The sequence below is a fragment of the Saccopteryx leptura genome, chromosome X (genome assembly GCF_036850995.1).
Source record: "Saccopteryx leptura isolate mSacLep1 chromosome X, mSacLep1_pri_phased_curated, whole genome shotgun sequence".
NCBI classification, from domain to species: domain Eukaryota; kingdom Metazoa; phylum Chordata; class Mammalia; order Chiroptera; family Emballonuridae; genus Saccopteryx; species Saccopteryx leptura.
In genome coordinates, this window is record NC_089516.1 from 71,306,518 (window position 1) to 71,321,881 (window position 15,364).

Genomic DNA, 15,364 nt, shown 5'->3' on the forward strand with positions numbered 1-15,364 from the left:
TTTATATCTATGTTTCTATTTTTTTGTGGCAGAGATAGAAAGAGTCAAAGAGAGGGACAGATAGGGATAGACAGACAGGAAGGGAGAGGTGAGAAACATCAACTCTTCATTGTGGCTCCTTAGTTGTTTATTGATTGATTTCTCATATGTGCCTTGACCGAGGGGACTACACTAGACTGAGTGACCCCTTGTTCGAGCCAGCAACCTTGGGCTCAAGCTGGTGAGCCTTGCTGGTGAGTGCTCAAGCTGGCAACCTCGGGGTCTCAAACCTGAGTCCTCCACATCCCAGTCTGATGCTCTATCCACTGTGCCACCACCTGGTCAGGCTATGTTTCTCTCTATATATATTTCTTCTTTTTCTTAAAGCAGGTTATTAAACATTTCTTGCAATACTGGTTTCATGGTAATTAACTCCTTTTTCTTATTTATTTATTTTTGGTCTGGAAATCTCTTGATTTCTTCTTCAATTTTAAATAATAGCTTTGCTGGATAAAGTAGACTTGATTGTAGTTCTTGTTTTTTATCACTTTGACTATTTCTTGTCCCTCTCTTCTGGCCTGAAATGTTTCTGTTAAGAAATCAACAAGCTTCCTTGTAGATAACTAACTCTCTTGATGCTTTTAAGATTCTCTTTCTCTCTCTGGTTTTTTTTTATTGTTGTTATTGTTGTTTATTTTTTTCACACGAGCAGCAGAGAGAGGGACAGACATATAGAAAAGGAGAGAGATGAGAACTATCAATTATTTTATTTCATTTTATTTAGAAAATTAACATTAACAGGGTGACATTGATCAATAAGAGTACATAGGTTTCAGTGAACATTTCTATAGCATTTGTGGTATTGATTATGTTGTATACCCATCACCCACCATCAAATCATTTTCCATCACCTTGAAGCATCAATTCTTCATTGCGGCACCTTAGATGTTCATTGATTGCTTTCTCATATGTGCCTTGACCAGGGGGCTCCAGCTAAGTTAGTGACTCCTTGCTCAACCCCGTGACCTTGGGCTCAAGCCAGCAACAACTGGTTCATGTCTATGATCCCACGCTAAAGCCAATGACCCTGTGTTCAAGCTGGTGAGACTACACTCAAGTCGGATGAGCCCATGCTCAAGCCAGTGACCTCAGGGTTTTGAACCTGGATCCTCTGCGTCCCAGGATGACACTCTATCCACTGTGCCACTGCCTGGTCAGGCTAAGATTCTCTCTTTATCATTAATGTTTGCCATTTTAATTATGATGTATGTTCCTGTGGGCCTCTTTTGGTTCATCTTGTTTGATAAGTTCTGTGCTTCCAAAACTTCTGGGCCTTTTTCCTTGACCAGGTTAGGAAAATTTCAACAGTTGTTTCTTCAAATAGTTTTTCTATCTTTCTCATTCTCCTCTCTTTCTGGTACCTCTATCATGTGGATGTTGTTACACTTGATGTTGTCCCAGAAGTCCCTTAGACTTTCCTCATTATTTTTTTTCTTCTTGATGCTCTGCTTGGGTGCTTACTTTTATCTTGTCCTCTCAGTTGCTGATTCATTCCTCAGCTTTATCTAACTTGCTATTGATTACCTGTAGTATATTCTTCATTTTAGATATTTTATTCTTCATTTCTGAATGGTTATTTTTATAGGTAAGTGCCCCTTTTAATGCTTACTCTCTCTTTATTTAAGTTCTCACTGAGATCATCCATTCTTACCCTAAGGCTCTTGGGCATTCTTACAGCCATTGTTTTAAACTCTGCATCTGGTATTTTAGTTGCTTCCATTTCCTTTACTCTTTTCTCTGGTAATTTTTTTTTGTGTGTGTGTGTTTGTTTGTTAGTTTGCTTTTAATTTGGGCATGTTTTTGTCTCCCCATTTTGTGTTTTTCTCTATATATTACTTAAATCTTCTATGACACCCAAACTTGTTAGGAGGGCTTTCTGATGTAGGTGCCTTGTGGGTCTCAGTGGTGTAGTCTTCTAGATTATCTGAGTTGGGTGCTTTAGAAATGGTTCCTCTGTGGGTCATGTCCCTCTCTTTTTATAGTTGAATCTTAAATTATTTTGACTCATTTTTGAATACGTTTAACCTTTAGACTGGCTTATTATATGGATAGACCTATTTTATTGTGTATGATTTGCTGTTCAGAAGCTGCCTGCTGAGGCAGGGCTGTTTCTGGCAGGGTCTGGTGTCTGCCAGCATCCCCCCTTGACTGTGCCATTTCTGTTGCTCGTTTGGTCAGGCTCTAATGTAATTTGAAGCCCACCACTAGTTGTATTGGTTTTGAAGCCCCATGGCCAGGGCTCTGGTGCAGATAAATGTCACACTTTGTGTGTAACCAGCTTTGTCTACTGGATATAGTTGTGTGTGGGAGGAGCCAGACTGTGTACCAGTATCAGCTTCCTGAACTCTGAGCCTGGGTCAGATTAATAAAAGCCCAGAGCTCCCTGAGATCTAAATTCATCTCTTGGCTACATTGCTTCCTGTGGTTACCTGGACTTTTTTCAGAGTCTTATGAAGAAAGGCTGTACAGTGGACCCAGTCTTGCCACACCCCACTGATCCTTCTACATGGCTCAAGCTCAGTAGGGCATGGCAACTGGGATGGCAAGATGGGGCTTGTGGGTCCCCTACCTGGGGAAGCATGATCAGGCACTCAATGGGGAGAATGTAGCCCCTACCCAAATCCATACCACTCAATCTCTGCTACAGCCTTCAACTTTGGCTCCCCCAGTAGGAGCACACAACATATTCAAGTGTGGTGCATCCAGGTGTCACCACTACAAGAGCAGGCTCAGCAGGAGGTGGCCACCAGGGCTTGGGAAAAACAAATTAGGAAAGCCTCTGATGGGGGTTGTACCTGCTGAGCTGCCAAAGTAGAGCTAGCTGCACTCTTCCCTTTGGCTCTGTAGCCATGCTTGTTTGAGCCCCAGAGTAGAGCCTCTGAGGGAGATGAACTCCTAATATGCTAGCTCTGAGTGGAACCACTTTCCCCCTGTAGAACTGAGCCCAGCAGGATAGGGTCAGTGTGACTTGGAGGAGAGATCAAGGCAGCTTGATTGTGGGCAGCACTGGCCTTCCTCGGGAGGGGAGCGAGATGCACACTTACCACTAACTCTGCAGCTGTACCACCAGAGACCCTGATGGAGGGGCTCTGAGTGGGTGATGCTTTGAAGATAGGCCCAGATTTGAGCATAGCCATCTTGTACCTGTGTAACTGAGCTCAGCAGAATGGTGCCAGTGGTATTTGGGAATGTAGACCAAGGCAGCCCTCTGGTGAGGGTGGGACTGGCCCATGGGAAGGAAGCAAGCTGCATGCCTCACTTTAGCTCAGCAGTAATGCTACCAGAGACCCTGGAAAGGGAGTCTTGTGTTGTGTCTGGAGCCTGCCAAAAATGTGGGAAGGGTGAAAGTTTGGCCCCCATTCTAACAACATACAGTTCAATGACTGTATGAGTGTCTGTCTGTAGTCTCTCCAAAAAATGAGCTCACCTTAGGTGCCTGTTGGTTTCAACCAACAGTTCTTTCTGCCAGATGTGAGCTTGGCAGTGTGATGTTGTCAATATTTGGAAGACTTCATTGGTGTACTCATCAGACTGGTGTTGTAAGAATAGAAGTGTCTCACCCTGGGTGATGATGCCTGAGGGCAATGTGGGATGTTGACTCAGGACTGAGACCTCAGTAGCTGACCCTCCAGACCTCTCTCTGGAACCATGACACCCAGATATTCTCTTTAGGAGTCCCACATGCCCAGAGTCACCTTCTGTCTTTGAGAGCTTCAGGTGAGTGCCCAAAAATAAGCTCCTGTGTGTGGACCCTTTAGGGAGCACCTGGGATTCTAGCAGACTCCATTCTCTTTCCAAAGGACAGAATTCCCACTGATTTTTACTGCCAGATGCTTTCCAGGCTCCTCTTCCTGACCCTGGACTCTGGTTTGGGGGTCTTGATGTGGGGTTGATACCCCATGCTCCTCAAGGGACTTTTGCAGCTGAGATATCCTTCTGTCTTCTGAGCCATAATACCTGGATGCAGGGGCCAGGCCTCTCTCTGTCTCCACCCTTCTTACCAGTCTCTGTGGAGCTTCTATAAATCCTTGGATATAGTACTCCTGTTCTACTGTTTTATAGTTGGTCATTCAGGTTGATTGCTCTATAATTTAGCTGTGAATATGGTTTGGCACTGGAAGGAGGTTTATGTAGCTTTCACCTACTCTGCAGCTATCTTGGGGTCTTCTAATTAATATATATAGTATGAGGTATGGGTTCAAGTTCATTCTTTTACATGTCGATATACAGTTGACCAAGCACTGTTTGTTGAAAAATTATACTCTCCTCCTTGAATTGTCTTGACACCTTTGAAAAATATTAACTCAGCATACATGTAGGGAATATTTCTGAACTCACATTTATTTCATTGATCTTTGTGTTTATTCTTGTTCCAGTATTATACTTTCTTGGTTACTAAAGGTTTGTAGTAATAGTATGTTTTGAAATCAAGAAATATGAGTCCTCCAGCTTTGTTTTTGTTTTTAAAAAATGTTGTGTTGATTCTGAATATCTCAAATTTTAATATTAAATTTAAAATCAGCTTGTCAATTTCTGCAAAGAAACAAGCTAGGCATTTTGGTAGGCATTGTGTTGAATCAATATGTAGACTGTTAGCACCTTAACAATATTAAAGTTTCCAATCCATGAACATGAGATATCTTTCTCTTTAGTTAGGTATTCTTGAGTTTGTTTTAAAAATGTCTTGCAATTTTCACTGTATAAGTCTTACATGTTTTCTGTTAAATGTATTTCTAAATATATTATTCTTCCTGGTGCTACTTAAATGGTATTATTTTTTAAGTAATTAAATTTATTGGGGTATATCAAACTAAATTTTTTTTGCACAGCAAAACAAACAAACAAAGAACACCAACAAAACAAAAAGGCAACCAACCAAATGGGAAAAGATAATTGCAAACAATAGCTCCAAAATGATATTAATCTCCTAAATATATAAAGAACTCAAACAATTCAATATCAAATAAACAAAGAAGCCAATGAAAAAAATGGGCAGAGGACCTAAAGAGATACTTCTCCCAAGAAGGCATACAAATATCCAATAGATATATGAAAAGATACTCAACTTCACTAGATATTAGGGAAATGCAAATCAAACTGCAATGGGATCGTTTTCTTAATTTCATTTTTAGATTGTTCATTAGTAGTGCCTATAAAAAATGGACTGTTTATAATGATCTTATATCCTACAACATTGTTCAACTTGTTTATTAGTTATAGCAATAACTGTTTTTCTTGTGTGTGTGTATATTCTTTATGATTTTATATGCACAGTCATGTCATGTATGAATAGTTTTACCTTTTCTTTCTAATCTGAATGCCTTTTTTCCTCCAATTGCTCTGGCCCGACCTTCATGTTACATGGAAATGATATTTGTTCATGATCATAAGATTAAAGCATTCTGTCTTTCACCATTAAGTATGATATTAGCTATGGCTTTTTCATAAATTCTTATCATCAATTTGAGGAAGTTCTGTACTATTCCTAATTTCTTATTTGTTTAATCATGAAACAGCACTGGATTTTGTTAAATGCATTCTCTGTGTCTATCAAGATAATAATATGTTTTTTAAACCTGTATTCCATTAATATATTGTATTACATTGACTGATTTTCATATATGGAAACAACCTTGCATCCCTGGGATTAATTTCATCTGGTAAATTTTTTTTTTATATATGTTACTGACTTTGGAAAGCAAGTATTTCATTGAGAATCTCTCTATTTCTGTTTCTGGAAGAGTTTGTGAATGATTCATGTTAATTATTCTTTAAAAGTTTGGTAGAATTTATTAGCAATGTCATCTGGCTCTTTCTTTCCCCCAGGTGGAAAGTTTTTGAATACTAATCCAATCTTTTTATTTGCCATAGGTCTATTCAGATATTCTTTTTTTCTTCCTGAGTCAGTTTCTGTCTTTCCAGAATTTTTCCCATATCACCAAGTTATTAAATTTATCAGCATATACTTGTTCATAGTGTTCCTTTTTATCCCTTTTAGTTCTGTTAGATTGGTAGTAACATTTCTTTTAATCCTTATTTTAATAAGTTGAGTTTTCCTTTTATATTTTAACTTTTTACAAAGCAAATGTTATTCTGTATCAACTGTGTAATTATAAAAAAAATAACAAAAAAGGAAGATACATACAAAATAAAAAGACATCAAAATTGGGATCTCGGTATGTTGCTAACTCTCTGTCAATCATTTCTCCTTTATGAGCCTCAGTTTCTTCATTAGAAAGTTGAGATATTGGTTCATTATTGTTTAAGTAGTTGAAAGCCTCTGGACTATATTATTTCCATGTTTAAGCATGGGATTAAAGACCATAGTTTGGAGTATTTGAGGACAGAAAATAAGAACAGTTTGGAAGGAGTCCAGTATTCCTGAAGGGAATAGTAGAGGTAAGAAAGGAAACGCAGATTAAAGCTGATTATAGTAATATTTGAATGTCAGGGAAAGGCCCTGAGCACAGGAGCACAATAATTGGGCCTTACATGATACCTTTTCTAGGCTAAAAGCATTTCCATTCAAATTCCAGCTCCACAGTGGGCAGACATTTTTGTCAGTTTTGTTGCTGCTGTATCTCCAGTATCTGGTAAGCATCTAATATAAATTTAATAAACAAATGAATCTACCAGTCATTATTTTTTTTTTTTTGGATTAAGGTAGCATATTAACTCAAGTAATGGGCTTGTGGGTTTGTTGTGGTGTACTAAAGGTATTGTCTTCTCAGAAGCTCCTTATGAAGGGTCCTGACAGCCATGCCTTCACTTCTCACCAGAAGGGATTCTTCCGCCAAATTCTATGTAATCTGCATCTACCTGTCTTTCTGCACTTTTGTTGTTATTTGAAGTATGGCTTGAACCTAAATTTGGTTCTGTTATAACCTGACTTTCTACCCCATCCAACATCACCAATATTCTGTGCTCCTTCCCACTGGAGTTGTTTTCCCACTAGAATTGACTTGACTGTCTTAAATTCTTTGGAAGAAAAGGAATTGTTTTTATTTCATAAAGGCCTGCTTATTGTACCCTTTCCATAGCAGGGGTTAGCTTGCTTTATAAAAAGCTGAGAAAAGCTAATAGATTATTAGAGATGATATTTTTATTATTACAAATAAACAGCACCATGTATATGATATATTTGCTTCAATACCTTAGAATAAACTTTTTGAACAGATACGTTCCTTGATTAATTATTCCTCACTATTGCCTATTGAATGTATTAAAGGGCAGTTATTAGCATATTGAAGACACAAAGCTGTAAAGAGATTTACAATAGATCATTTTTAGAGGGGGATAAGTTCTAGATGGAGATACATTTTTGCACATTTGGCTGTGTATACAAATGCATTAAAATAGATTGAGCTCTACTTTCTTAGGCCTGTGGCAAATATGCAGACTATATGCTGGTGACATCTCTAGGTTCACCAAGTGGTACTCATGCTCCCTAACCTTTGTGAGGCAAAGGGAGAGGAGAATACTCAGAGTTGGGAAGTAACTACTGTCCCTGTATCTTTATCCTCAAATCTCTGTTTCCCTAAACCAGGGGTCAGAAACCTATGGCTCGTGAGCCAGATGTGGCTTTTTTGATGGCTGCATCTGGCTCACAGACAAATCTTTAATAAAAAAAATATAAAACATTCTCATGTATTACAATCCATTCATTTCCTAGCACTCATGTTCATGGTTGCGGGTACACGGGTCATTGTATGGTTTTCATGGAATTACATTTTAGAATATGTGGCGTTAATGGCTCTCTCCACCAAAAAGTTTCCCAACCCCTGCCCTAAACCTACCCACCAACATGCTTTTGTGGTGGCAGAAATAGGGATGCATTGAAATTTTGTGATCTTAGCTTCTTGAGGCAGGACCGTTGAAAAATCTGGGGCACATGGGAGGGAAGGTTGGGTTGTTGATTAATGCTGTAGAGACATCTGGCAAGCTCTTTGGCCAACTCCCCTTATAGATTTCACCACTCTTCTTAGGGTACCACCCTTTCTTTTCTCAGTGTGTCTCTCCTGGTTTTTCTCCTTCCTAGGACTGGAGTGAAATGAGCCATGTCCCTAAGTTAAGTTATCCCAGATCAAGATACATCTTGCCCAGCCTCTCCAACAGATGGTTGCTTTTTCCTGCGTTCCTTTGCCTTCATTATTTGGAATAGTCTCAACCTTTACCAACCTGTATCCAGTTTTGATGAGACTAATATTTCTCAGCTTACTTTGTCCTAATCTCCTCTCTACTCATTTCCTGTCTTTCTGAGAGCCAGAGGCAAAATGTGGTAACAGAGTAGTTAAGACCATAGGCTCTGGAGTCATACTGCCCGGCTCCTATCTCAGCTCCTCTGCTTCCTAACTTTGTGACTTGGGACAAATTTCTTAACTTTCCTGAGGCTCAGTCTCCTCTTCTGTGAAACAGTGGTAATAATGGTGCCTACCTAGCAGAACTTAATAATATAGTTCACTGAAAATTCTTAGCATAATGGATAGTATATAAAACATGCTCATTAAACAGCTATTGCTATTATGTAGTAAGGGGGGACATTCTGACATTTCCACTCCAACTTTGATTAAGTATAGATCTTTGCATATCCAATAAATTTTACAGTCAAATTTTAATGATTATTTGTGCAGCCTTTGATGAAAATCAATACCAAAGGCCCTGTTTTTTGTCACGCCCACTCTAGTATCTAACTTTGATCTCCATGCTTATATGCATTATGTTTAACAGTAATGCAGCCATGGAACCTAATATGCATAGCTTAATTCTTTTTTTTTTTTTTGACATGGTTATGTTCCCTAGATATGCACCTTTGTGAATGAGTTCTGCTTGACATAACTCTTCTCTTCTCTGAAACCATCTTAGTTAAGAAGTCTCCAAAGATGGTTTATTCCTACCCTTCCCCATCCTTCATTCTACAGATACGTCAGCAGAGGCCTATAAAGAATAAGACTCATTCCTAAGGTCAGCCAGTCACACTGGAGCCATGCATGGCATTCAGTTTACAGGTATCTCTGGTCGAAGGCTCTCTGAATACATGAATAATTTAGTTTATCCTTTTTTTACTTGGCTGGAAAATTCTCAAAGAAGGAAGCTAATCCATTCTTTTTCTGCCTTCTTCCACAGCTTTGGGTGAACCAGGAGGATGGGGTAGAGGAAGGACCCAGTGATGTGCAGAATGGGCACCTGGACCCCAACTCAGATTGCCTCTGTCTGGGCCGGCCACTACAGAACCGGGACCAGATGCGGGCCAATGTCATCAATGAAATCATGAGCACTGAGCGTCATTACATCAAGCACCTCAAGGACATTTGTGAGGTAGGCCCAGCTATGACAGTACATGTGAGGGCACTTATGATGGAGTAGAGTACACTTCTATGAAGAACCAATAATTACCCTGGGCCGTACCCGTGACAGTCCCAAGATGTTGGAAAGAGCATCTTGACTGGCTTGTTAATTCTATTTGTAAGAAACTACTCCCTTGTAGTTTCTCACTTTTTAATCTTTTTTTATTTCTGTTTCTCTCTTATTCCTTTATATACCTGTTTGTCTTATTTTCATGTTCATATTCTCTTTCTCTCCCCTTCCCCTTCCCCTTCCCTGACTTTTCTTCCCTCTCTCCTGTCCCTCCCTTACCTCCCTCCCCTCCCTGCCCTGAATCTCCACCCTTATCCTTTTGGTATCTGATCTGGTTATTGCCACCCCAATGGAAGGGACTGATTTCATTTATTTCCCCAAAACACATCTCCCTCTCCAAGCCAATGGTTCACAAACTTGAATGTGCACTAGAGTTCCTAGGGGAACTTCTTAAATGTGGAGATCCCAGCCCCCTTCAACCCAACCCCCTCCAGAGTTGTGAATTCTCAGTCTGGGCATCTCTATGTTTAACAAGCATACTTGGTGATACTTATGCTGTTAATCTTCCTTCTTAAACACTAAGGCTGTAGATTTTGAGAGGATGTTGGATTTTTCCCCTTCTATTGATAATATTATGCTCAAGGCAATGTTCCTGATACTATATTTTCTTTATATTCTCTGGCAAAGGCTTTTCCTCCCATTTTTATCAAAATGATAATTTTAAAAAATGGCATTAGAAGAAGTTTTAAAATAAGAATAACTAGAATCAACTAGAATCCACCAAATTATAAGAAAAGTATGTGCACCTTTGGATAATTCCTTCAAATATATTATATGTATATGTATTTACAGAATTGTAATCATATTGGCATATCATTTTGTTTCATGCTTTTAAATATTATATCATAAATACTTCTCCATATTTCTAGATAATCTTCCTAATCATTATTTTAATGACTATATAATATTCCATTAGGTTAAATGCACCAGTATATATTTATAACCTAACATTAGCTCTAAATAAAAGCCATTGACAAAGCACTCTTGGGTCCCACCATCCTATGGGCAGTTACATTTCTTCTAATACATAGCTTAATCTTTACTTATGACAGCACACGTGATGTAATAGATAGAAAATTATATCTTTGACAATGACAATGAATAGCATATTTGGGGAAATAGGAAGCCTCACTGACATGCCTATCATGTTCTTTCTTTTCCAGAACCCACATTTTTCTTCTTTTTCATTGTTGTTACATTCCATACTGATGTTTAAATTTTGTATCTTTGGCCCTGGCCTGTTGGCTCAGTGGTAGAGCGTCGGCCTAGCATACAGTTGTTCCAGGTTCGATTCCCGGCCAGGGCACACAGGAGAAGCGCCCATCTGCTTCTCCACTCCTCCCCCTCTCCTTCCTCTCTATCTCTCTCTTCCCGTCCCGCAGCCAAGGCTCCATTGGAGCAAAGTTGGCCCGAGCACTGAGGATGGCTCTATGACCTCTGCCTCAGGCACTGGAATGGCTCTGGTTGCAACAGAGCAACGCCCCAGATGGGCAGAGCATCACCCCCTGGTGAGCATGCCGGGTGGATCCTGGTCGGGCACATGCGGCAGTCTGACTGCCTCCCGTTTCCAACTTCAGAAAAATACAAAAAAAATATTTTTGTATCTTTGCTGCACTTTGGGGATTTGCTGATAATCATTCCTACCCTGAGACTTTTTAAATGGGAACAGTGAACAAAACTATTAAGTACTTTCTGATCTGGCTTCTGAGGATAAATGAGCTGTCCATAATGGCTTCTTCTACTTCCCAATGTGATCACTCACTGATACCTACTAATTGCCCTGGCATGATATGAAGATGCGACATTGTTACCAGTTTTTTTCAGCTATGCTTACAAGCCTACTTTAGGGAGAAGTATGAGCAGGGGTGAAGAAGTCTCTGCCCCAGTGCCTAATATCAAGATGGAAGAGTTCCTACCAGATGATATGCTCAGTACTTTCCCTGCTCCACTATAGCTAAGATAATTCCAAATGTGATAGCGTGAGAAAGAGAAAGAGGGAGGGAGGGAGAGAAGGGAGAGAGTAAGAAGCAGTCAAACCCTGGGGTAGAGATATTTGGCATGGAGGAGCCTATAAGAGATTATTACTGAGCTCTCTGTTAGTTAAGGAAAGATTTCTAGGAAGATAATTTGGGTAGCTGCTTCAGTAAGAGTAATGGAATTAAAACAGTATTTTGGGAGTAGGTAGCATTTCTTCCTGGTCAGGAATTGGATGTGAATCAATGCAGAACATCATAAGTATGTCAGTCAATGAGGGCAGTGGCCATTAGTTAAATAAATGTCAACACAGGCACAGACTGTTAATTTAATAATTAATTTCTGAATTGGAGTGTGAGAAGAGATAAAGGGCGTAAGATTTTGGTAGGGGTTGGTAAAGGGCATGGAAGCCACTGATGAGGATTGTACTGGACCATGCCGAATTGGAAGCTGGAAGCTGTGTAGGGGAGACAAAGTAGAGGAAGAGTCAGGGTCAGAAATTGTAAGTCAATCAATACAATGCTCCTCACTGGGGGCTCAACATTTAAGAAAGATATTATAAGAATTGCATTTAGCTTTTAGATGAAAGCAAATGACCGATCATAGTTCATTTTCACCAAGAACATTTTCATGTGCTAATTTCTAATGGGGATACTTGTCCGTTAGTTAAAAATATACCAGAGTAAGTTCAAAATGGAAAACTGGCTGTTTTGTTTTATTTTGTTGTTGTTTTTTGCCATGACCTACAGTGTACCCTGAGTCAAACTGTGTTATCTCAGTGCTCTCTTATTAAAGAATTTCTTCCATTGATTCTTCCCCTTAATCAACAGCTAGCTATATTAAATTGTCCGTTTATTCACAAATGTGTCGCGAACACTTAACTTTGTTAAAAACATCGTGCCTGGGCACTTGTGGGCTTGTTGACTAAACTCATCCAAATGATCTCTCCTAACCAGATACCTTAGATGACTAACACACTGCTTTAAGAAATAGTTTAAATTTGTCAATTCTTGTTCCTTTGTGGGAAGTTTCCTGCTGGGGCTTCTGTAGCCAAATTCTTTTGTATTTTTCCAAAGTTAGAAGCGGGAAGGCAGTCAGACAGACTCCTGCATGCGCCCGACGAGAATCCACCCGGCATGCCCACCAGGGGACGATGATCTGCAACCAGAGCCATTCTAGAGCCTGAAGCAGAGGCCATGGAGCCATCCTCAGCACCTGGGACACCTTTGCTCCAATGGAGCCTTGGCTGCAGGAGGGGAAGAGAGAGACAGAGAGAAAGGAGAGGGGGAAGGGTGGAGAAGCAGATGGGCGCTTCTCCTGTGTGCCCTGGCCAGGATGAACCCAGGAATTCCATACACCAGGCCAACACTCTACCGCTGAGCCAACTGGTCAGGGCTGCCAAATTCTTATTAATGTTATGAAGGTCTTTTGAATTAGTTCTATAAAAAGAACTTTAGAGATATGAATAGATCCAGATAAATCAATAACTACTAAAATGAGTGAAAATGTTTGTGCTTAATGAGCTTCTGCAAAAGGACCCTAGGGTTTTTGGGGTCTTTGTCAAAAAGAATGGTCGGCAAAGCTCTGTATTCTGCAGTATTTTAACTCTGAAAACCTTTGCTTGAAATCTAACACTCCTAATTACCAAACCTCAATTTCCCCATTTGAAAAATGTAAATAATTATTTCCTGTCTACTTCATGAAACTAAAATAATGCTCTAAGGGCTTAGGATGTAGTAAAGCCTTCAAAGAATCAGAGACATCTTTTTCTTTGTCTGCAGGGCTACCTGAAGCAATGCCGAAAGAGAAGGGACATGTTCAGCGATGAGCAACTGAAAATCATTTTTGGGAACATTGAAGACATCTACAGGTTTCAGATGGGATTTGTGCGAGACCTGGAGAAACAGTACAACAATGATGACCCCCACCTCAGTGAGATAGGACCCTGCTTCCTGGAGCATGTAAGTATTTTCTCCTTTGGGAAGAGTTTTAAGAGAGGTTACGAAGCAATGGAAGGAGTGTCTGAGCTGTCTGGTCCTGCTAGGCTGCTTTGTCCTGTGGTAGGGGATGGATTCCTCTCTGTCTCTGATGTTGACAACTTAGCCAGAGTAGGAGGACTTAGGAAGGTACTGTGATTTGGAGTAGGACTGTTTTTTTCTACACTTCCCCACCCTTTTCTGTCTCCTTTCAGAGAGTTGCCAGTAGGATTTTTCTTCAGTTTCTGTTTTCTTGTTGGGTCCAGTTCCTATGGAACCCAATGTTTTGGGAAAGAATCTGAAGTTATTCATTGTGTGGAGAATCCAGGAATATGAGAAATAGGAGATACCATGGTCAGGATGAAAGTAGTTCTTGGTGACATATTTAGGGGAGAGCACTAGGGTAGGAGAAGTAACGTGTAGGTAAAGAGGCCATGCGACTTCGAAGAAGGAGAACTAAGAAATAAGAAAGGTAGGGTTTGAGTCCTGTGTCTGTAGTCATTGTTTGGGTGACTTTAGATAAGTCCCTTACTTTCTTTGGATCTCCTCATATGGAATATAAGAAGGTTTCACTCTAAACCCCTAAGGTTCTCTAACATCTTTTGGGTTTCATTCAGATGATCTAGTTGTTTTGACAACTCTCCTCCCCCTTTTTATAAAGTATTTATTTTTAAAAAGATAACGTGCACATGATACACATTTCAAGTGGCACATAAAAAGTACGCAGCTACAAGTAAATCTTCTTGCAAATTCTCCTGCTTTTCTTATGGATATGTCATTTGGTGATTGTTAGAAGGATTCACATAACATATAGTTATACTCATGGTTATAATTAATTACAGCTAAAGGCTAGAAAGCAAAACTAGCAAAAAGAAAAGGCACAGAGGATAAAGTCTGGAGGAAACCAAACACAAGTTTCTAAGAGTCTTTTCCCAGTAGAGTCACATAGGATGCATTTATTTTCCCTTGCAATGAGTTGTCACAAAGCATATGAAATAATGTCTAACAGGGAAACTCATTAGGGACTCAGTGCTTAAGGATTTTATGGAGGTCTGGTCATGTAGGTACCCTCTGCCTAGCGTGTATCCAAATTCTAGACTCCTGGAAGGAGAGAGGGCATTCGGAATAAACCATATTGTTTATACAAAAAGTTTAGGCACAGTAAGCCACTATTGTCAGGGAATGATGAGAACCCTCTTGAGATACAAGTTCCAAGATGCCAGTCAAGGGTCAACATTTCAAGTAGGTCTAAGGACAGCAGTGTCAGGCCTGATATGTTAAATTTTTTCTACACAGTATTTAAACTGGTTCAGTCATTCTAGAAAGCACATGGGAAGTATTTATCAAAGATAACCATGCGTATGGTTCCATTTCTGAATATGTTTCCCAGAGAAGTTCTTACAGAAATCCCCGAGGGAGCATTTACAAGACTGTTCATTACATGGCAAGGTTATGTGTGGTGAAATACAATTAGAAGCAATTTAGGTATTTATTACCAAGGGATAGATAGAAACAGATATGAGATGATGACTGTGAAGTGTTATGTAACAAGAATCAACAGAGTAGATATATGAACCTTATAAGAATATGCATAGATATCATAAACACAGTGTTGAGTAAGGTAAGTAGAATATAGAATAGTGGTTTTCAGTGGAAGCCTGCCTTGTGCGTTGTAAGGTGTTTAACAGCATTTCTGGTCTCTACCCACTGGGTGCTAGTAGCAACTCCCACTGCCCAAGTTATGACAACCAAAAATATCTTCAGACATTGCCAAATGTCACCTGGGGGTCAAAAAGATCCATTGAAATGGTCATATGCTTTTATCCTTTAATTGGTTAAAATGGTGAATTTTGATTGATTAATTTTCACATTAAATGAGCGTTATGTTTCTGGGATAAACCCTATCTAATCATGTATTATACTTTTTTATGGAGTACTTTGTCTTGAAAAAATTGGACTGT

The 15,364-nt window shown here is 39.6% G+C and overlaps 1 protein-coding gene across 11 annotated transcripts in view; it reads left to right on the forward strand.

The window, feature by feature from the left end:
- The window catches only part of ARHGEF9 (Cdc42 guanine nucleotide exchange factor 9), a 285,865-nt gene that overhangs the window by 181,780 nt on the left and 88,721 nt on the right, over positions 1-15,364 (forward strand). For all 11 annotated transcript variants that reach the window (XM_066357437.1, XM_066357442.1, XM_066357438.1 and 8 more), the window contains 2 exons: positions 9,163-9,354; positions 13,209-13,388. In XM_066357437.1, the coding sequence (XP_066213534.1) occupies positions 9,163-9,354; positions 13,209-13,388 (372 nt within the window). The remainder of the gene's footprint in view (positions 1-9,162; positions 9,355-13,208; positions 13,389-15,364) is intronic.